Below are 21,493 nucleotides of genomic sequence, written 5' to 3'. Positions count from 1 at the left end.
AATCCCTCGATAGCAGCGCTAGGTGATCCAAGAGGATGAGGTCCCTTGGCTAGTCCTGCCCCTCTCAAAGTTAGTCTTATGGGGCTAGGAAATCAATTGAGGAGAAGGCAAGAGAAAGGGAAACTTACGAAGACGATATAGCCTAGCTTCGGCCGCATCGGAGGATGCCCCGGCACCGGGTAAACGAAGTCGAGGGCGGAACCCGTGTTGTCTCGCAAAGGCTCCATCGCCTCCTTGATGCGTTGCACAATTTCAAAGTTGGGGAGCATTCCCTCGGCGAGCGCCGTTCCCTCGAACGATGCCTCGAGTGCCATTGCATATAGCAGGAGCGTGCGCATCATCAACGGCGCCACCCTCCTTGCGTGGTAAGCCCCGATGATGTCCGACCCCTTCAGGCCATTCTCCTTCAAGATGTGGATAATGACAAGGTGTCCTTTTTTGGGACGCTCCACTTCCTCCACTGCTCCAGGACCTCTTCGATTAGGCGCCCGGTGAACTCCGATAGAGGGACGGTGACATCATTCTTGAGGTAGAATCACTGCGAGTGCCACCCCTTGTTGGACATCGAGAGCCGCATGGATGGGTACTCGCCGACTCAATTGTTCCAAAGTTAGATGTCAGCGCACCCCATCGGCATGTGTAGCTCCTACCTGCCGCCCTTCTCCCTCTTCTTCTAGAGGTTGACGGTGAAGAAATGCCTCCACAAGTCAAAGTGGGGGCTGATCCCCAGGAATCCCTCGCACAGCGTGATGAACGCCATCATGTGCTGGATCTCGTTAGGATGGAGATGCTATAGCTCAATCTTGTAGTAGTGCAGCAGCCTCCGGAGAAATTTGTGGATGGGAGTCACGAGCTCGCGCTCGTGGAAGAATGCGAAAGACACCACATAGCCGTCGGGCGACGACGACAAATCCTCATTGTCGTGCAGCAGCCACTCCTCGACCGAGGTCCGCACGTGGAGAAGACCGCGACGGACAAGACCCTCCATGCGTTGGATGGTGATGTCGGAACAATACCACAGATCCATTGGAGGCGGGGGTGGTTGGGTGCGAGTTCAACGGCGGCAAAGATGCGGAGGCAAGAAACCTAAAGCGATGGCGGCGATGGTGTGGCTGCGGAGGCAAGGATGCAGGCATGCGTATGAAGCCCAGAGGGCTAACCCTTTGGTTTTATAGGGGCGACGGGTGCGAGGAAACCAACCGCCCACCTAGATCTCCGTGCCTGCCATGACCTATCGCCACGTCTCGACGCGGGGCATGCGCACGCAACATATGGCCACCCCTTTAGAAAACACGCTGGACGTTTCGCCTCTCCAACGGGCCATGACCCATCATAGGTAAAAGGGATATGGAGCTAAAAACACTCCTATGGCCCGTCCAGGCCCAGGAGTTCGAAGGTTGGCCCACCGATAGGTTCAACAACCGCTCTGGGCACCTTTAGAGTGAGGGGTGAAAAGGGATGGGCCTGCTAGCGGCCAGAACCTAGGCGCACGAGCGCTGCGGGCATCCCAGCCCACGTCCGAGTCTCTGCCAGATACGATCCATGGTTTTTCCTCGAAGAAAGGCAGAAAGCCCTTGGGACCGGTCGAACGGACCCGAGAACTATATGGATTGGCCACTGAGAATCTAGAATCGGTCACCAAGATGACCCAAGCCGGATCCCCGTGAACAGGATGCCAGGGCCCCACTCATACTAGCCCATTAACAGCTCAACGAGCACCATGATTCGTCTATAGAGGAAACTCATGGCATGGTTTGAGGGAAGACAATCGCAAAGATGAGCCAATCCTTGACGCGACCCCTGCTACGGGTGGGGGCTCGAGGAAAGTTGGACTCGCATGAAGACCGAACGCACGATCACAGAACAAGAGATCCCTATAGGGGTCAAAATCAGGAAAGACCTTTTCTAACCCACCACATCTCATGGCTATACCCCCGAGGGGTTCGATCTCGACAAAAGGGAATCACCGTCTCCAGGTCACACTGTGGGCGACAAAAGAAGCCCAAGGCCCTCAGAGTCCTCCTGTTTAGAAAAGCATCCAAAGGAGTATTCTACTCCTGCGCAGGCTCGGGGGCTACTGTCGGAGACCAATACTAGGGTACCCGAATAGGAGGAGCTAATGACCATCAACATTGATTCATCGGAGTAGTCAAGAGCATGACTACAGCTCCAACCGACCCTAGGCGCGCAGGCTTCGACTCGGCCAACCTCTGGGGGCGGGCTCCGACTCGCCCGACCTCTAGGGGCGGGCTCCACCTCGCCCGACCCTAAGGCCGCGGGCTCCATATCGCCCGACCCCGAGGCCACAGGCTCCGCCTCGCCCGACCTCTAGGGGCGGGCTCCGCATCGCCAAACCTCGAGGCCGCACGCTTCGCCTCGCCCAACGAAGACCCATGCCACCGCCAACCACTCTAGGTCCAAGTGTATGGCCCTGGGTCAAAACTCTGACACCTAGCAAGAGACCGGCATGCTCCGATGTAACCCGTGGCCATAACGGGCCATACCCGAGGATTCACATCAAGAACGGCGTCGGGCGTACCGATGCTGTTCTGCCTAACCCCCGTACAAACGCTGACAGGCATGTCAGCATCACCATGACGTCCGCTGCGATGAAATAGAACGCCATGACCGATAGACGACGCCTGCGCATGGCGCCCGTGGCGGACAGGGCCGCGACGTGGAGCTATCCCTATTGATATCTACAGGATAAGAAAAGACCCAGCGATCCTGAAGGACTTCCTCTCTCTCTCGTTCTTTTCTTTTCCTCCGCTGTAACCCGTGCTTTTCCTTAGCCTATAAAAAGGAAAGCAGGACGCCCCATGAAGGGAATCCGATTCAAGACAAACTCATCGAACCCCGAACCGATCAGAACATGACACAAGCATACGGCTGAGCAGCGATCGAGCTCTCGACACACATTTACTCCTTTCGCTAGAGACTTGGGGTCTGTCCCTCTCTCGCCCGTTTGTAACCCCTACTATAAACTTTCGGTGCTGATAACACGAGCAGCAGCGACGAACTGGATGTTGTGACTTTCTGCCCGAACCAGTATAAACATCATGTCCTCTAAGCACAACATCCGAGCCAGACGCGCAATACTAGAAATTTACTCGTCGGTGGTAACTCGAAACACCGACAATTTTTTGTCCTTGTCTTTCTATAGAAATAATTGCTAATTGTTAATTGTCTTTGTGCCAATACAAATAAGATTTTGTCAGGTTTGCGGTTTTTTATTCTCAGTATAAAAAACTACGGATTGCGCCTACAGATATTGCAATGAACGAAGTATGCAATTTTAGTATAAAATATAGAGTAAAATGCATGGATAGTCCATTAGCTTGTGAGGTTGTGTCGATTTGGTATATCAGATTTGAAAGTGTATTTTTTGGTCCAAAATCTTGACTAGTGGTGCATAAAGAGTCTATACTCCTTCGTTTTTATGTTTATATTTATGAAAACCCCTATATTTATTTTCCTTTCACAGGCGTACCCTTCACATGCACGCTGGCCGTATCCCGTGCCCGCGACGTCCGCCCGCTAGCCACGCCCTATGCCCACGCCGGACGGCCACTCGCCACGCCACCCTCTGCGCTGGCCGCGAGCTCGCCATGCCGGCCGCGCAGGTTCGTCGCGCCGCCCTCCGCGATGGAGGCGCGCGCTCGCTGCATCCCACGTGCTGGCCGCGAGCTCGCCACGCCAGTCGCACACGCTTGCAGCCCCGGTCGAGCAGAGGAGTGGAGGGAATTGCCTGAGCGGTACAGTGGGAGCGTCCGGCGGTGCCGAGGGACCGAGGAGAGGAAGGCTATGCGGGCACGGAGCATGGAGCACACGCTGTCTCCTTCACCGTTTCGTTCACATTCTTTTTCCCCATTGACGAAACCGAGCGGAGGTCGTGCTAGTGCGCATCGGTGGTGGGGCGAGGCGGCGAGCCTAATCCGACGGAGCTACCCTCCCTCGTCCGGCAGTAGCGCGACGTCCGACGATGGATCGAGCGGCGGTACGGTACGGTGGGCGAGCTGCAGAGCCACGTGTGGCGGTGTGGGCGGCGCCGCGGTGGTGGGCGAGCAGCTGCGACGCATGCGGGCAGTAGTGGGCGAGCGATTGAGCGCGCTGTGGCGGCAAGAGCGTGGGGCGGCGGTGGGCGAGCTCAGCAACGCGTGCGGGCATGCTTCGCATCGCCTCTGGACGGCGGTGGGCGAGCGGTGCGCGCCTTGGAAAGCGTCGCGCCTCGCTGAGTGAAAGGGCCCGGGCATGTTTGCTGCCGCTGCTATCGTTGCCGCCTCCGCCGTGGCATGTTTGCTGGCCCGAACGCACCGCGCGGTTCGCTTTCGTGCTCGTCGTCGTTTATACGGCTCGCCGTTCTTTCTTTCCTTTTGTTTCTCCATGAAATTTGCCGTGCTTGAGCATGTGTTATATTAGAGGCCCTGTTCGTCCTGTTCGTTTCTCTTATAATCTGTTATTTTTAGCTTATTTTTTCAGTCGAAACAGTATTTTTCTCTCACAACAAATCAGCCGGAACAGTGTTTTGATTTGTTTTTTCAGTAAAGCGAACGGGGCTAGAATGGTTGGATCAGGACTCATCATTAGAGGCAATCGGTATGGTCGATCAGCTCATGTGAAGCGAACAAGCAGCCAAGGAGGAAGCTGACCATTCCTGCTGTTCTCAAAATGTATGGATAGTCTATTAACTCGTGAGAGTGTGTCGATTTGGTCCATCAGACTCTATTTTTTATTAGCGAGAAATCCTAAATATACGATGATAATATTTTGAGATCTAATTAACAAAGCTGTTGGAGGGGGCATTTTTCACCAAATTCTCTGTCTATCAATAAAGAAGGATATGAAGACTCGCCCAGAGTTGCTCTTTATATGGCATAATCTTCTAATCATTTGAGCAAGTCTATCCATTTTGATTGAATGATTATGTCATATAATGCTAGTAGTTTAATTTTAGGCACTATGTTTTTATAAAACAAAAAACACTACACATATAGTTCTTCGTTATTGCAAATTTAAGCCCCCTTTGGAATGAATAATTTTTTCCCTGTATTATCCTTTTTTTCCTGTGAAAATCAAATTATTCTTGTGTTCCAAAAGGGGCATTAATATCTTAGTGTGGTGAAAGCTGAAAAATGGTCACTTGTGCAATTTGTAGTAATTACCAACATACTTAGGACCTAGAATAATATTTTTGCAATAAAACGTAAAAGAAGAAATTTAAATAAAAGATATAATAAACAATAGGGTTTCAACTTAACATGTGGATAAAAAAATGCAGCAACTATTTTAGATCAAAATTTAAAGGCAACGTATCAAGCGCAAACCAACCTCTTCGTGCAAACCGTGCAAACCAACTGCGGGGGAGAGGTGGGAGGGGGGATTTGCAAAAGTGTAATTACGCGACTCCTAATCACACTTTTGCAAATCCCCCCTCCTAATCACACTTTTGCAAATCCCCCCTCCCACCTCTCCTCCGCGGTTGGTTTGCACGGTTTGCACGGAGAGGTTGGTTTGCACTAGATATGTTCCCAAATTTAAATGCCAAAGTTGAGATCCATGTTTACTTGATTCACCAAAAATGATCAAATAGGATGTTTCCCTGATTCTGGACTACCCAGTGCAATTCTGGACTACCCAGTGCAGAGAGTAGAATAAATTTCTACTTTTTTTTGAGGAAAGAATAAATTTCTACTGCATTTGACTAATCTGTAACTTCGACAAAAGGTCCGTTGGGCTAAAACTCTAGGCCCATACAAAGTGATCAGCAGAAGCCTATCTAGGTCCTTCACTCAATCGGGCCCACCCGCCAGAAAAACAGCAGTTTCGCCCGCGCCTCCCTCCCGAAAGTTTCGAAAAGAAATCCCCAAATCCCCCCCTTCGCCGTCTCCGGCGAGCCCCACCCCTCACCGCCGCCGCCGCCGCCGAAGACGCAGTGGGAGGGGGGATGGATCAGTCCATCATGGCCCTCTGCGAGTCCCTCTCGTCGTTGCTAAACCACGCTGAGTCCTCATCCCGCGAGCTCGCCGACGCCGTCTCCCAACGCCCCATCCACCTCGGTAACCACCTCACGCGCACGCCTCTCCCTCCTTCCCTCCCCGTAAGGCTCCTGCTCACGGCGTCGGGATTCTCGCAGATATGGCGAGGACCTCGTTCCTGCAGAAGCTGGAGTACAGGGCGGAGGCGGCGGCCGCCGACCTGCAGCACATCGAGTCCATCGTCCTCGGCACCGTCTCCTTCGAGGAGCTCCTCGGCCACTGCGGCGAGGCGCTCAACGTCTACGCGCGCCACTCCAGCGCCCTCCAGTCCCACCTCGCTTCCTTCGGCTACGAGCCCGCCGGTAACCCCATCGGTTTCCCAACCTCTGGCTGCAGCGCTTGTTTCGATCCGCTGGGATGAGGTGAGGCCGCTGTTTGTTTGGTGCGCAGACGCAGAGGAGCCTGAGTTTGATGTGGATGTGGAACTGGAAGATGGAAATGTCGGTAAGGTTGAGGACCTTGGAGATGGATGCCTCAGCGTGTCGCGTTCAGCGCTCAGGTCGGGTAAGCGGCGGTTTGATGACAACGACGCGATGTATCCTCTTTAGTTTGGTTTGGTTTTGTTCGGAACGATAGATTGTCATTTGCTTGAGTGCAGCATATTGTGCTTTTCTTGACTGCTAATTAGATTTGAAGAGTCACTGAAGGATCTTGGGTTTTCAGATGCTTGTCTAGCCACTCTTTCTTCTGAAGGTATGCGAGGAAAATATTTTGCATATCGTAGCCGGTTAATCGCATTGTGCTTGTTGTATTAGCATTTCTCACCAGCTACTAACTTTTGTCTTGAATATTTACTGGGATTTTGCAGGCGCAAATTATGGTGTGAGCCCAAAGAAGCTTTACAAGAATCCTGAAAGGTAACAGAAGGAATTACCATAGCTCTCTCTCCTTAGGTTTTCTCACTGCTATTGTGTTTACTTCTAATGTTACTTTATTACTTATTGTAATCTTATCTTAAATGTGACCTAATTTATTTGTTTAATGCTCTACTGTTTAGTATTGATTATGGAGAAAAGATCACGAATGAAGCTGAAATTATGACTCCCCGAAATGAAAGAAATGGTCAAGGTGATCAGAATGAATGTCTTAAATGTTTTAAAGACATGTCAAACCTTTGCTAGTTCTGATTTTTTCCCCTGCTGTTGACTCCATGAAGGTAATACTTTCAAAGAAGTGATAAGGGCATCTAAGGAGTATGAGCAACTTCCTTCTTACATGAAGAGTCTAGCATCATGGGAGGTCTGAATTTCTTTAACTACATTGTCGTTTGTAATTCTGCCCATTGTGCTTTATGCATGCTCGATACTAGTGGTTACAAAATTACACATAGTTCTTGAAACTTAGTAGATTACCTTACTCTCTAAGAAATCAGTTGAAGACATATTCTGCAACATCTTCACTTCCTATTTCCTCATTTTTTGCTTTTCGTTTTTTGTCAATGCATTCTCGATCAGAAATGGACCAGTCATCTACCTCAAAGCAATTAATTGTATTGTTTTTTATTTTTGCATTTTTTTATTGCATCAGGAGTTGCAGGAGGGAATATCCAAACTAAATTCATACTTCGGTGGTGACAAAGCTCAGGGAAGTGTTGCATTGAACCAGGACCGTGTTGGAGAAATAGGATTGGGTGTGTGCACTTACCGCTCTTAGCACGTGGATTTGAAAATAGCAAATGTTATAGCATGTTGAACAAAATCTTTTTGTTAGATTGCTGTTTCATTGACACATTGCTGTTGAACAATTCTGCTGTGGTAGCTAACCTTTTTTCTGTTTTTCTTTTTTGCTTTTGTCCCTTTTAGGGCGCAAAGGAAGAGCCTGCTTGCTGATGCTGTTGCACTCAATCAGTTAACTATGGAGACACTTTTACACCCTGTGCAAGAACAACTTGTAGGCGATTTGGATTTCTGCGGAAACAGATCGGTATGACTCCCAAGCAAGTTGTCCAAAAACCTGGTGCTGGTGGAAACATGGTGCATTGAATATGAACTAGTACCAGGGCGTGCGCCTTCGCGTGCCCGTGCAGCAGTATCAGGGAGCGACTACATATCTTCCGGATGATTTTATTTCAGTCCATCAATCAGATTTATATTAATCATTACATGACGCCTAGTTTCCTAAAAGCAGAGCAAAATCTGGTAGATAAAGGAAGGCAATTACACCCAGATTTTACAGAAAAATAAAACAATAAAGAGCGAATGAAATTACAACAATCAACAACCAGATCTAATCAAATATGCGACCTCCTCACGTGTAGCAACAATTCCACCATCAGCTTTACATGTGCAGCAGAGAGAAAATCTTGCAAAAAATAAGTAAATACTCATCTGAATAAAAGAGATACAAATGAAATGAAAGATAGAATAATCAACATTAATGGAAAATAAATTGTTATGGTCACGCTGATGTTCAAGTTCACGTGATGAGCTCCATCTAAATTTGATATTTAAAAAATCATACGGTTACAACTTGCAAAAGCTACCATACTGACAAAACTGAGATGTTAATTACTAAAATTATTTATCTATGTACACAAAGAATTAGAGATTAAAAGTACTAAAAAACTAACATGCCGAGATAGCTCCTTCCATTTTTTCTGAACCTACCCACTTGAATACTTGTTCTAGCTGCTAATCAAGAAAACCGGCTTGATGCACCGCTGACAGACAGAGAATAGTGAAACTGAGTATAGGCAATTTAATAGTAATAAAGCAGAATCTCTACTGACACAAAAATATTGAAACACTGACACTCAAAAAACATAATAGAGTATTCACTATTGCATGAAAGTGACCTTCATAATTTTAACCATCCTGATGCACCATCTCAACTGCATCACAGTACTCTGAATATTTTACTTCTATTTAGTTACTGAACAGAGTTTTTGAAAGCTGAACCAAACTGTAAGTACAAAACACAAAAAAAAACTGCTAGGCAGAGGTTCAAACCTCTTAGCTGCAGTTAGTCACGGCAAAGGGAAAAGAAACCAGTTGCAACCAAATCAAAGGATTTGACTAATATTGCTGATCTTCTTACCTAAAAGACGGGAAGCAGCTAACGTGCCCATGAAACCGCTACACCCCAACATAAAAAATAAGAATGAACTCAAAACTTATTAACTGAAATTAATAGCAGCATTTACCTTGCCTGAACTAATAGGAACATTAACTGTAGCATGAAAAGGATATCAAATGTTTCTCTATAAAGTCAATCTTACAAAAAAAACAATCAGTGTACAACTCTAAGTAGGAATCAACTCTAAGTTGTCGTTATCCTCGTCACCTGCTTCTTTGTTGTGTTGTTCCCCTCATCACCTGTTTTTTTATTGTGTTGGTTCCCACTCATGTGTGTGTACAAATATCTATCTTAGTACACAAAGAAGCCACACTGTAGAAAGAACAGAAAATTTTGCTCAAAATCAGGAATGCAGACTGCCATGCTAGCACCCATACCAAAAAACTAACTAATAAGGTAAGGGTAGACTACCAAAGTATATGACAGATCTATTGGCAATTCACTAACAAATTGAATAAACTATGTGAACCAAGGCAAACTGATCTTGCCAATTTTGATCTGGCAACACAGCAACCTATGGGAACACTGAGTGCTTTGCCAAATCGAAATTGGCCAAACGAATGAATAGCGGATTGCCAAACCGAAGATCTAACAATTATTATGTGTCCAAATAATTTGCCTCTGCATGCTTACTAATAATATTAACCTATGGATGCATTGTGAATAGACCTTGATGTTTCAGATAATATTCGCTAAAGTAAGGAGAAAAGACTTTTTAATCACGTACACAAGAAATGACCCTGACTTACAGCAGATAAGATGCAGTTACATGGCTGAGAGCATAAAAGGACTTCAATACTGTGAGGAGCATGTAAAGTGTATCCCTTTCCTGCAATCAAACTTAGACATGAGGAAACACGTACCTGCATTAGTGCAGAAACAAAAGGAACCATGTTGCCTTATCTGCATAACAAATTTTAGTTAACTAACATCAATAGCTTGTTCACCTTGGTCAACCCAAAAGCACAACTTGTAGAAAAGTAAGGTAAGAACTGGTAACCTCAATTCATTGCAAACTATGAATGGATTACCTTTAGCCCCAAAATTTTGGCTGCGGGTCAATTTGTACAGAAGAACCTAGCTTCTTTTAAGTCCGTACCTTGTTTAATAGGCGTAGTAGTCTTGTTATATTAAAAAAAATAAATTGAAACTCTCGACTATCAATCATATGCCAAATTAAAAAAACATAAATGTAATACCATTGATCAAAAGCGTATGGAAGTCATAGAGCATACCAGAGCACCATATCTTAGCCAAATGAAAAATAATTTATCCCAACTACATAAAACCTGCAAAGAAAGTAATAATTAAGCATTGTAGGTTGCGCATATGAATGGATCTATAAAATTCTTTACCACTCCATCTTACGACCAAACCTAAAAGAGGGCAAGAGCAAAACAATGCTAAATTTACCAGGGAACTCCCTCTTAGTAACCCTAGAACAAACATGTCTACGTCATATCTAAAGCTGGGCTCAAATCCTAACATTAGAAGCGGCAAGAGCACATCTAAAGCTGAGCCCAAATCCTAACCCTAGAAGAGGTAACAAAGCACAGTTTCTAAACATCAGGGAACTTCTCTTGGTAACCCTAGAACGAACATATCATACCTAAAATTGGCTCAAAAATCCTAACCCTACAAGAGGCATGAATCAAAGAGTAGAGAATCGCAAATATCGAACTGTAGGGAAGGAGGCAGAAGAGAAAAGAGTGCACGGTGGGGTTAGGGTTAGGCATGGTACCTAAGTTTTCACCGGTCGAAGGAGCACATGCGCAGCGGGACGAAGCATCAGGAGGCCGCACGGAGGATGAGGAAGAGGAAGGGAGCCGCCGGGCTCGACCCGCTGCCACGACGCTTCAAGCGGCGCCGCTCGAAGCAGTGCCATCTCCTCATGCCCGCCACCATCTCGGGAGGTAAGGGGAGAGAGGAGGATGAGATGGCGGAGGAGGCGGGCGGCAGCACAGATGGCAGAGGAGGAGGGCGGCAGCGGCGCGCTCTCCCCACACCACCACCCCTGTGGGTGTCGGGAGACGGGAAAGAGAGCGAGAGGGAGGATTTTTTTTTGGGATGGATGGATCAGGACGGCCCGAGAAGTTTCTGGGTAAGGGAAGAGAAGGGAAGCTGAGTATATATTTAGTTTTTACAGATTCTAATGAGAAGCAAGAGCAAGTCGATTCTGGTAGAAGAGAGCAGGTAGAAGCTAAGCAATAAAATCAGAAGCTGATCTCGGTCGAATCAGATGAAAACCTTAGCCGTCGGTGGCTGCGATCCAACGATGGTGAAGAATTCAGGCGACGTGGACAGGGCTCCTGGCCGAGGAGCATGTCCGGCTTGTCTAGGTAAAATTGTTGATAGCCTGATACTACTATACTGTATTCTGCTGAAGTTTTTCTTTATTGTGTGTTGTGATGTAGCTCATCTTGTTAAAATAGTGTATCATGATGTACTACTCAACCTCAGTTGAAAATATTATTTTTCCATGAGCAGTTTTTCTCATGTAATGATCCTACCACCATGAAATAAAATGTGTTTGAGGCTTTGACCACATAATACGCCTCACACAGGCCTGCTTGAATTGGGGACTATAATTTCAATCCTGGGAATTTACAACAAATTTGTACTAAAACGTACAAATTCACCATCTATATATATAGTTCTATACTATGTAATATTTACATTCCTCCAAACAGAGGCACATAAGTTTAGTCGTGCATTACAATTTACACATATTAAAAATTGACGTACAAATTGAATTCTTCAAACCCATCCCTGCAATGCATATAATAGCTCAAGCAGGGATCTGCTAAAGTCAGGATCCTTGAGGTTCTGTGAAAAGTACCCTGACTAGCTCAAGATAGGCTTCAACAAACGTCTCCTTCCATCTCTCTTTACGCCACAAACCCTGATGAAGAGGGTGACCCATATATCTCATTCGCCTCAGCCACAGGGACATACACAACATCTGTCAATGAGCTGTGGGTGCGGCCATAGAAAATGTAGACAAACACCCCCATCACCAGCCACACCCCCACTCGCATCCATGTGCCACCACTGAAGAACACAAGCAACAAGTTCATACATGTTAAAGCATATATCAGTTTTGAATACGCCGTAAAAAAGCTGAAAGGGTCAAGTACTCACCCAAGATTTATTAACAAGTATGTATTTATGAGGATACACATTACCGGCAGCAAGGGAACGAATGGACAGATGAATCCTACAGCAGACACAGAAGCAAGATATTTAATGCCAAGTAGTTTACCAATATGATCCTAGTACAATGAGTTGCTGAAGCGTGCTGTGATAAGAGTACCTCCGGAATGGCCAAAGGAGTGCCTCCCATCATCTTGGTCAATCCAGCAGAGCAAGCCCAGACCAGCTAGGAGGAGCAGGCCACCAAAAGCACAAATGAAGCATCTCACCAGGCTGACGTGGTACAGATTAGATTGTTAGAGTGCTTTGCTTATATGCAGGAAAGTTCACTGGGGAAGGAAGCATGCATTCTTGCATAATAGACTGAACAGTTGGCACTTACAAGGGCAAGAATGTCGCCGAAGCTGAAGTTGTGAGGATCAGAACCCCTATGCAGACAGATGCAATGCTGCATGCAGCAGTCTTACGCCGTTTTGTCTCGTTCAAATTGCCTTAAGAGTCAGCAGACAAATTTATTAGCTACCTTAACTGAAATGCACATACTTAGAAATTTTAAGTATATAAAATCAGTAATGTGATTGCCCAGACATACTTGCGTACAGCTGCTTCTCAATGAGGGGGTCATTAATTGATTCTACTACAACATCACTTATTTCAGCTGACCCTTGTTCATGATCATCATCTCCAAGGGCACCCCTCAGCTTTTCCTCGTCATTTTCTTGGCTCAAGCGGGATGATGCTTGGAGAGAAGATGGGAGGGGTACCTCATCTGGAGGAACATACCTAAGAATCAAGATGGACACAGCAACTATAGTGAACGCGAGTAGTGTGCCTACACTAACCTGCAACCAAAAACAAAACCTTTTTAGTTCCAAACATTTTTCAATAATGCTCATATAGTCACATGCATACACTACAATAATCTCTGGGGATAAGGTTCATTAATATAATTGAGCTCAAGATGAAGTCCATATACGTTCTCAAATAACATGTTTGGTAAATCCTTACCATTCCAGCCAGTTGAGAGACATCCATGAAGAAAGCAAGAGCAGCTGCGCAGATGCCAGTCACTATTGTGCTTTTGACTGGAACTTGTGTCGTCTTGTGGACATCAGAGAAGAACGATGGTAACAGGCCATCTCGTGCCATGGCCATCAATATTCTTGGCTGAAGGAAATATCAAAGTAGAAATATGAATATCCATGGCAGCATAAATTGAAGTTGTACGATGCATATGCTTGTTGAGAGAACAGATAAAGCAGAAGACTGACTTATATATATCCAGATTATATGCCAGTATTCTTCAGATTTTACTCATTTAAAGCCATGCCCACTTGGCTGAAGGCTCGTATTCTATCGACTCTAATCACAGAAGAAATTTATGATACATTGATTAAGATATGCTTATACCTGTGGCAATATAGATCCCATCAAGGTTGAACAGAGAGCAAGAACAGCACCAGTTGTTACAAGATACCTAAAACAAGATAAGCACATGAACAATCTCAGTCGGACGCACACCAGATCATCCAGGATAAAAATGAGAAGCAGTCCTTACATTGCCCAGTGCATCCCATGTTTGGCAAAGGCGGATGAAATAGGGGTGTCTGGGTCCATAGCAAAGTATGGCACCAGACCAACAATAACAACTGAAACCAACATGTACAAGGTACAGCAAATCGACAATGCTGTTCCAATTCCCAATGGCAGATCTCGTTGTGGATTCTTCACCTGTCAGAAGTTAACAACAACAACAACAACAACAAAGCCTTTAAGTCCTAAACAAGTTGGGGTAGGCTAGAGTTGAAACCCAGCAGAAGCAATCAAGGTTCAGACACGTGAATAGCTGTTTTACAAGCACTCCTATCTAAGATTAAGTCTTTTGGTATATTCCATTCTTTCAAGTCTCCTTTTATTGCCTCTACCCAAATTAACTTCGGTCTTCATCTGTCTCTCTTCACGTTACTATCTTGGCTTAGGATTCCACTACTCACCGCTGTCTTTGGAGGTCTTCGTTGGACATGTCCAAACCATCTCAACCGGTGTTGGACAAGCTTTTCGTCAATTGGTGCTACCCCTAATCTATCACGTATATTATCGTTCCGAACTAGATCTCTTCTTGTATGACCGCAAATCCAACGCAACATACGCATTTCCGCGACACTTATCTGTTGAACATGTCGTCTTTTTGTAGACCAACATTCTACACCATACAACATAGCAGGTCTAATCGCCGTCCTATAAAACTTGCCTTTTAACTTCTGTGGTACCCTTTTGTCACATAGGACACCAGATGCTTTGCGCCACTTCATCCACCCTGCTTTGATTCTATGGCTAACATCTTCATCAATATCTCCATCTCTCTGTAGCATTGATCCTAAATATCGAAATGTATCCTTCCTAGGCACTACTTGACCTTACAAACTAATATATTCCTCCTCCCGAGTAGTAGTGCCGAAGTCACATCTCGTATACTCAGTTTTAGTTCTACTGAGTCTAAAACCTTTGGACTCCAAAATATCCCACCATAACTCCAGTTTCTGATTCACTCATGTCCGACTTTCATCAACTAGTATTACATCGTCCGCGAAAAACATACACCAAGGGATGTCCCCTTGTATGTCCCTTATGACCTCATCCATCACTATAAGACAAACATATAAGGGCTCAAAGCGGACCCTTGATGTAGTCCTATCCTAATCAGGAAGTCATCCGTGTCTCCATCACTTGTTCGAACACTAGTCACAACCTTGTTGTACATGTCCTTAATGAGCCCGACGTACTTCGTTAGGACTTTATATTTGTCCAAAGCCCACCACATAACATTCATTGATATTTTATCATAAGCCTTGTCCAAGTCAATAAAAATCATGTGTAGGTCCTTCTTCTTCTCCCTATACCGCTCCATAATTTGTCTTATTAAGAAAATGACTTCCATGGTTGACCTTCCGGGCATGAAACCAAATTGGTTCATAGAGACCCGCGTTATTGCTCTCAAGCGATGCTCGATAACTCTCTCCCATAGCTTCATAGTATGGCTCATCAACTTAATTCCCCGGTAATTAGTACAACTTTGAATAGCCCCTTTATTCTTGTAGATCGGTACCAATATACTTCTCCTCCACTCGTCAGGCATTTTGTTCGATCGAAAAATATGGTTAAACAGCTTGGTTAGCCATACTATAGCTATATCCCCAAGGCATCTCCACACCTCGATTGGGATACCATCCGGTCCCATCATCTTACCTCTTTTCATCCTTTTCAACGCCTCTCTGACCTCATATTCTTGGATTCTCCGCACAAAGCGCCTATTGATGTCATCAAAAGAGTCATCCAACTGAAAGGTTGTGTCCGTATTCTCACCATTGAACAATTTGTCAAAATACTCTTACCATCGATGTCGGATCTCATCCTCCTTCACCAAGAGATGCTCCCTTTCATCCTTAATGCACTTAACTTGGTTGAAGTCCCTTGTCTTTCTCTCACGAACCCTAGCCATCCTATAAATGTTCTTCTTTCCTTCGTTCGTACTCAAATGTTGATAAAGATCCTCGTAAGCTCTACCATTTGCCACACTTACAGCTCGTTTTCCAGTCTTCTTTGCCACCTTGTACTTATCTATGTTGTCCACACTCCTGTCATGGTACAAGCGTCTATAGCATTCTTTCTTCTCCTTAATAGCCCTTTAGACTTCCTCGTTCCACCACCAAGTATCTTTCAGCCTATTCATTTGGTCGTATTTGGCTTATAAGCCATGGCTTATCAGCCAACGAACAATATTTTTCTCTCACACCAAACCGGCCAACAGTACTTTCAGCCATGGCTTATAAGCCAAACCAGCCCAAACGAACAGGGCGTTTAGCCTCGCCTCCACTTCCTTTGGTTACTCCACACACCTCTGAGGTCACATTCCGAATGTTGGTTGCCATCTTCTCCCACATGTTTATGTCATCTTCTTCATTCCAAGAGTCCTCTTTGATAACCTTTTTTCTGAATACCTCTGACGTCTCCCCTTTTAGTTTCCACCACTTTGTTCTTTCAATCTTAGCTTGTTTATCCCTACGGGCACACACACCTGAAAACGAAAGTCTGCCACCAAAAGCTTATGTTGAGAAACAACACTCCCATGGTATCACCTTGCAACCCAAGCATGCTCGTTTGTCCTTTCTTCTTACGAGGACAAAGTCAATCTGGCTAGAGTGTTGTCCGCTACTGAAGGTCACTAGATGAGATTCTCTCTTTCTAAAGAAAGTGTTGGCTATCATCAGGTCAAAAGCTACCGCGAAGTCCAGAACTTCCTCCCCCTCCTGATTCCTACTACCATACCCAAAACCTCCATGAATTGCCTCGAAACCTGCGCTTGTAGTACCTACATGCCCATTAAGATCCCCTCCTATAAAAAGCTTCTCACTACTAGATACAGCTCTAATCAGGCCATCTAAGTCTTCCCAGAACTGTCTCTTAGCACTCTCGTCGAGGTCTACTTGGGGGGCATACGCACTAATTACGTTCAAGACCATATCACCAATGACAAGCTTGACTAAGATAATCCTATCTCCTTGCCTTCTCACTCCCACCACACTATTCTTGAGGCTCTTATCAATCAAAACTCCCACCCCATTCTATTCGCGACTGTCCCTGTGTACCAAAGCTTGAAATCTGTATTGTCCACCTCTTTCGCCTTCTGACCCTTCCATTTAGTCTCTTGAACGCATAATATATTTACACGCCTCCTAGTCGCGGTATCAACTAATTCTCTTAACTTACCTGTAAGCGACCCTACATTCCAACTACCTAAGTAGATCCTAGTTGGTTCGACTAGCTTCTTTACCCTTCGCACTCGTCGACTCAGATGTGAAGACCCTTACTCATTTTTCACTACACCCAGACGCCGATGTAGCGCGCCACTAAGGAAGCGACGACCCGATCCTTGCTCACTTGACACAATGCAATAAAATAATTATATATTATATTTTCTCATATGAGGGAATTATATTTTCTAATCGATGCTAACAATCCAGCAAATAAGAAGGTCCAAATCAATTAGGGAAATAAGACATTTCCTAACCTCCTCAGCAGTGCTGGCAACTGAATCAAAGCCTATGTAGGCAAAGAAGACAGTTGCTGACCCGGCAAGCATTCCATTCGCTCCATAAGGGAAAAATCTGAAATCAATGAAGTGTATGTGCGCTAACTACTGGCTTGAGAAAAGAAACAAAGCATCAGGGTCTTTAGCATTACCCTCCAGCAACCTTGTAGCCAACCCATCCTGTTTGGAAGCCGATGTAACTACCGGCTATGATAACAAATAACATCACAAAGCAATTTAGGACTGTCACAACTCCTTGCACAAATGAACTCTGAAAAAAGAAAAAAAACAGAAAGGAAAGATCAGGTGTCACATTATCAGAACATATGTAAGGTAGCTATTACTGAATTGAAGGTAGCAACCTCTTTTATCCCGACACATAGCAGACCTGTGACAACGAAAACCAGGAAAGCAGCACAAGGATCAACAACGACATCAAGCCATGGGATCTCATGCCGTGCTAAAATCCATGGCAGACTATCCTGTCCTCCAAAAAATATGGCCTGAAAACATAAAGTTTTTGTTTTAGAGTTTGTATAAGGAGATTGGAGATTAACTACTGATCAATATCTGCATGAACACATCAGATGCAGGGGAATTCGACTCACTAGATTGGGAGATATGCCACGGGCAACAGCTGATCCACCAATTGTATATTCAAGTATCAAAGCCCAACCAATCAACCATGCAACTCTGCATAATGAAGCAATGAACAATGTGAGAACATAAACTCAACAGCACAGGAATTCCATATATGAACAATGTTCACTCCATCATATATCAGTAAATTACCCTTCGCCAACGCATATGTATGAATAATGGTAGGCGCTTCCAGCAGAAGGGCAACGGCTAGCAAGCTCTGCATAGCAGAAGGCTGAAAGGGCAGCAGCTATTCCGGCTATCAGAAATGAAAGTGTCAATGCCGGCCCAGAATGCTCCCGGGCAACTGTCCCAACAAGAACGTACACCCCGGCTCCAATCGTCGACCCAACACCTGAGGAATGACACAGCAGTTCCATCATCAATACTTTTGTTGGTGAGATACTATAATTAACATAACAAAAACAGGGTTCTTTGGTCCAAAATACTATATAAGCCATCTGCAGAAGCTCTTAAGAATCCGTGGAAAATACTTTCGAGAACATCAGAAGCGTATAGACATTGCTACGCCAAAAATGACATGTCTTGAGCTATTTTATGAGTTAGATTGTTCACAAGTTATTGAACTATTTTGTTTTGAAATGCTATGATTTAGTACTATATATATGCACAATGGGCATGAACATGAACAGAGTAGCAATGCCCGGAACAGTACGGAGCCAACCACCCACCTTACCAACACCGACCCAACACCAACCGAGCAGAGGAAGCACGGAAGGAAAGAAACTAGAGAGACAAGCAACTGAGATTCCTCCCAACATTTGGAAACTAGAGAAAGAAGCAACTGAGGTTCAGGACTAAGAATCCGATCGATGAGACACGAATTGGAAACTTTGTAAGTGAAATCTTAGAGTAGTATAGCTCTAGCTCGAGTTTCAGACTGAACTGAATCCGGCAAATTCAAATCAAATCAAATCATGTAAAGGCATTTGTTTCACCGCCACGGCTGACAAGAAGCACGAAAAGCACCTTCGCCCAAGGGAAAAAGAACACAGAGAAGCTTGCACCTTTCGAGGGTCCGACAAAATTCGCCGCAAAGATCCACCGAAATTAGCCAGCCAACGAGAGGCTCAGGCATCAGGGAATTATATATAGTAAGCAGAAGGAGGAGAAGGAAGAGGTGATGTAAAGTGAGAGAGAAAGAGAGAAGAGGTCCCTGACCGATGGCGACGAGCTGAGTGACGGAGAGCTCCTTGCGGAGCTGGTGGGCGCTGCCGGCGGCGCGCGTCCGCTCGGAGTCCACCTGCTTCCGGCGCATCAGCGCCCGGACCCCGCCGCCCATCCCCGCCGGCCCCTTCAACCGAGCACCACGGAAGGACAAGGGGAAGCAAAGCAAAGCAAAGGCGCGCCTTTTCCGCGGCCGGCCCCGGAGAGCTCGATGAGGGGGCTGCTGCTGCCGGCCCCCGGCCCCCGGCCGCCGGCCGCCTCTGCCCCTTGCTTGCTGATGCTGAGGGCCGGTTGAGGCTGAGCAGGGGGGATTGATAATTGATTCCTCCTGTAGAGGGGAAAGGAGGAGAGTAAGAAATCAAGAAAGGCGGCGTCTCCTCGGGCATATCTAACGGATGGCGACTCCGCACTTTTATAATTGGCGCTATGGACAGCAGAGAGAAAACGCCTACAAAAATATGATATTTATTTGTCTGGCACGTCAACTCTCCACGTCATCGTGGTCCGAATCAGCGAGACGTGCAAAATGTCCCTCCTACCACTCTATCTCCACCCACGTGACGCGCATTTCGTCGGACGCTCTCAGGGCGAGCACCGCGGACTCGGGTTGTTTAGTTGCCCTAATTTTTAGAATTGGGCACTATGCAAAAAGAAGATTCTTCATCATATCAAATTTACAGTACATGCATGGAATACTAAATGTTGATGAAATCAAAAACTAATTGCACAGTTTAGTTGTACTTTGCGAGACGAACGTTTTGAGCCTAATTAGTCAACAATAGGACAATTATTACCAAGGCCTTGTTTAGATGAGCCCCAAATTCCAAGTTTTTTCACTCTCTCTCCATCACATCAATTTTTAGCCGCTTGCATGGAGCATTAAATGTAGGTAAAAAAAATAACTAATTGCACAGTTTAGTTGGAAATCACGAGATGAATCTTTTGAGCTTAGTTGGTCCACGATTGGACAATATTTACCAAATAAGACGAAAGTGCTACTATTCTTCGGGTTGAAATTATTTTCAATCTAAACAAGGCCCAAATAAAAATAAAACGGTACTATAGCTACAGTGCCGCTACTGTGTTCCTATCGGCGCCAATCCGGTGGAACTAGACGAGGCCTTAGAGTAGACTCTGATCAGCACGCTGTAGCTGTGGGGCTATATTTGATAGGCTAGGACTAGTTATTATTCTCTCAGCTTTAAATAATCGTAAGTCATTTTGACTTCTCTAATGCAAACAATTTATTGTGTATTTAGACATAGTGTATATGTAGATGTATATTAAAAGTAAAGTAATTAGAAATACTAAAATAACTTATAATTTGTAATTGAGGGAGTAGCTAGAGTTTAAAATTAGCCAAATTAGCTAGGATTTATTAGCTAATTAGCTAACAACTGCTTAAAGATTTGACTAAAACGTTAACACACTTATTAGCTCCGGCTTAGATTAGGGCTAACTTTCAGCTAGCTAACAGTTAGACTGTCTCCAACAGAGCAACCCAAACGTAAAATAGGTGGTTCACAGTACTTTGCATACCTAAAAACATGCTCAACAGAAGACCCGGACAAAGGACCCATTTTTGCATCCGAGGCCAGCCAGAATGCAAAAAAGCGTCGTCGAGGAGAGACGACGCAAAAATCTTGCGCCCGTAGTGGTGGGCCCGCGGACGAGATGACGGTGAGGACCGCGGCGGGGCGCTACCGGCTCGGCGAGGCAAGCCCGCGGCGGGGAGCGGCCAGCCTCGTGCCCCCGTCCAGCAGCCCCGACTCCCCCTCCTCCGCCTCTGCCTCATGGGCCGCGGGGCCCACCCTTGCCGTGCAGCTCGGCAACATCCTCGACCGCGGCGGGGACGAGCTCCGCCTCCTCTGCCTCCTCCGCCGCCTCGGGGGGGGGGTTCTAAATTGTAGCGGATTTGCGTGGGTGAGGTGGGAATCGGGGCCCGGATCCGACGAGTAGGAGCGACGGGGCCGAGATCTATGCGCGGAGGGGGAGGAGGGCCGGGCTGAGGCGGAGGCGGAGGGGGAGCTGCAGGGGGCGGCCCAATGGAGGAGGAGGCGGAACCGTCCTTAGTGGCGGCGCTGGCGCTGGTGGCGCTCGTCGTGGTGCCGGCGGTGGCGCTGCTGGTGCGGGCCCGCTGGCGCCGGGCTGCGGCGCGGAGGGAGGAGGTGCGCCGTTGGCTCGATCACCGGAGGCGGCGGCCTGCTACCTAGGAGCGGGGAGGAGACGGCGGCCTGGGTCGGAGCTTTGGAGCGGGGAAGACGGCAGTGGAGGAGCCGCACTCGCCGCGACCGCCGGCTGTGGAGGAGCAGTG

The 21,493-nt window shown here is 46.3% G+C and overlaps 2 protein-coding genes across 2 annotated transcripts; one reads left to right on the top strand and one right to left on the bottom strand.

Moving 5' to 3' along the window:
- The first annotated feature begins 5,826 nt into the window (after window positions 1-5,826).
- Window positions 5,827-8,187, top strand: LOC136505799 (uncharacterized). Its single transcript, XM_066500948.1, has 9 exons — window positions 5,827-6,056; window positions 6,134-6,337; window positions 6,426-6,570; window positions 6,664-6,728; window positions 6,844-6,892; window positions 7,033-7,103; window positions 7,192-7,274; window positions 7,563-7,665; window positions 7,838-8,187. The coding sequence occupies exons 1-9, from the start codon at window positions 5,945-5,947 to the stop codon at window positions 7,885-7,887; spliced, it is 882 nt and encodes a 293-aa protein (XP_066357045.1). The 5' UTR covers window positions 5,827-5,944; the 3' UTR covers window positions 7,888-8,187.
- A 3,470-nt stretch (window positions 8,188-11,657) lies between these two features.
- Window positions 11,658-19,556, bottom strand: LOC136502877 (cationic amino acid transporter 2, vacuolar-like). Its single transcript, XM_066498129.1, has 14 exons — window positions 19,174-19,556; window positions 18,145-18,346; window positions 17,961-18,045; window positions 17,715-17,855; window positions 17,505-17,623; window positions 17,332-17,428; window positions 13,822-13,994; window positions 13,674-13,740; window positions 13,272-13,430; window positions 12,856-13,105; window positions 12,646-12,754; window positions 12,424-12,536; window positions 12,252-12,327; window positions 11,658-12,161 (listed from the first exon to the last, which is right to left on the bottom strand). The coding sequence occupies exons 1-14, from the start codon at window positions 19,292-19,294 to the stop codon at window positions 11,999-12,001; spliced, it is 1,875 nt and encodes a 624-aa protein (XP_066354226.1). The 5' UTR covers window positions 19,295-19,556; the 3' UTR covers window positions 11,658-11,998.
- Window positions 19,557-21,493: the final 1,937 nt, after the last annotated feature.

This window comes from Miscanthus floridulus, chromosome 14 (genome assembly GCF_019320115.1).
Source record: "Miscanthus floridulus cultivar M001 chromosome 14, ASM1932011v1, whole genome shotgun sequence".
NCBI lineage: Eukaryota > Viridiplantae > Streptophyta > Magnoliopsida > Poales > Poaceae > Miscanthus > Miscanthus floridulus.
The sequence above is the reverse complement of the archived record's forward strand: the minus strand, read 5'-3'. Positions and strand labels throughout refer to the sequence as shown.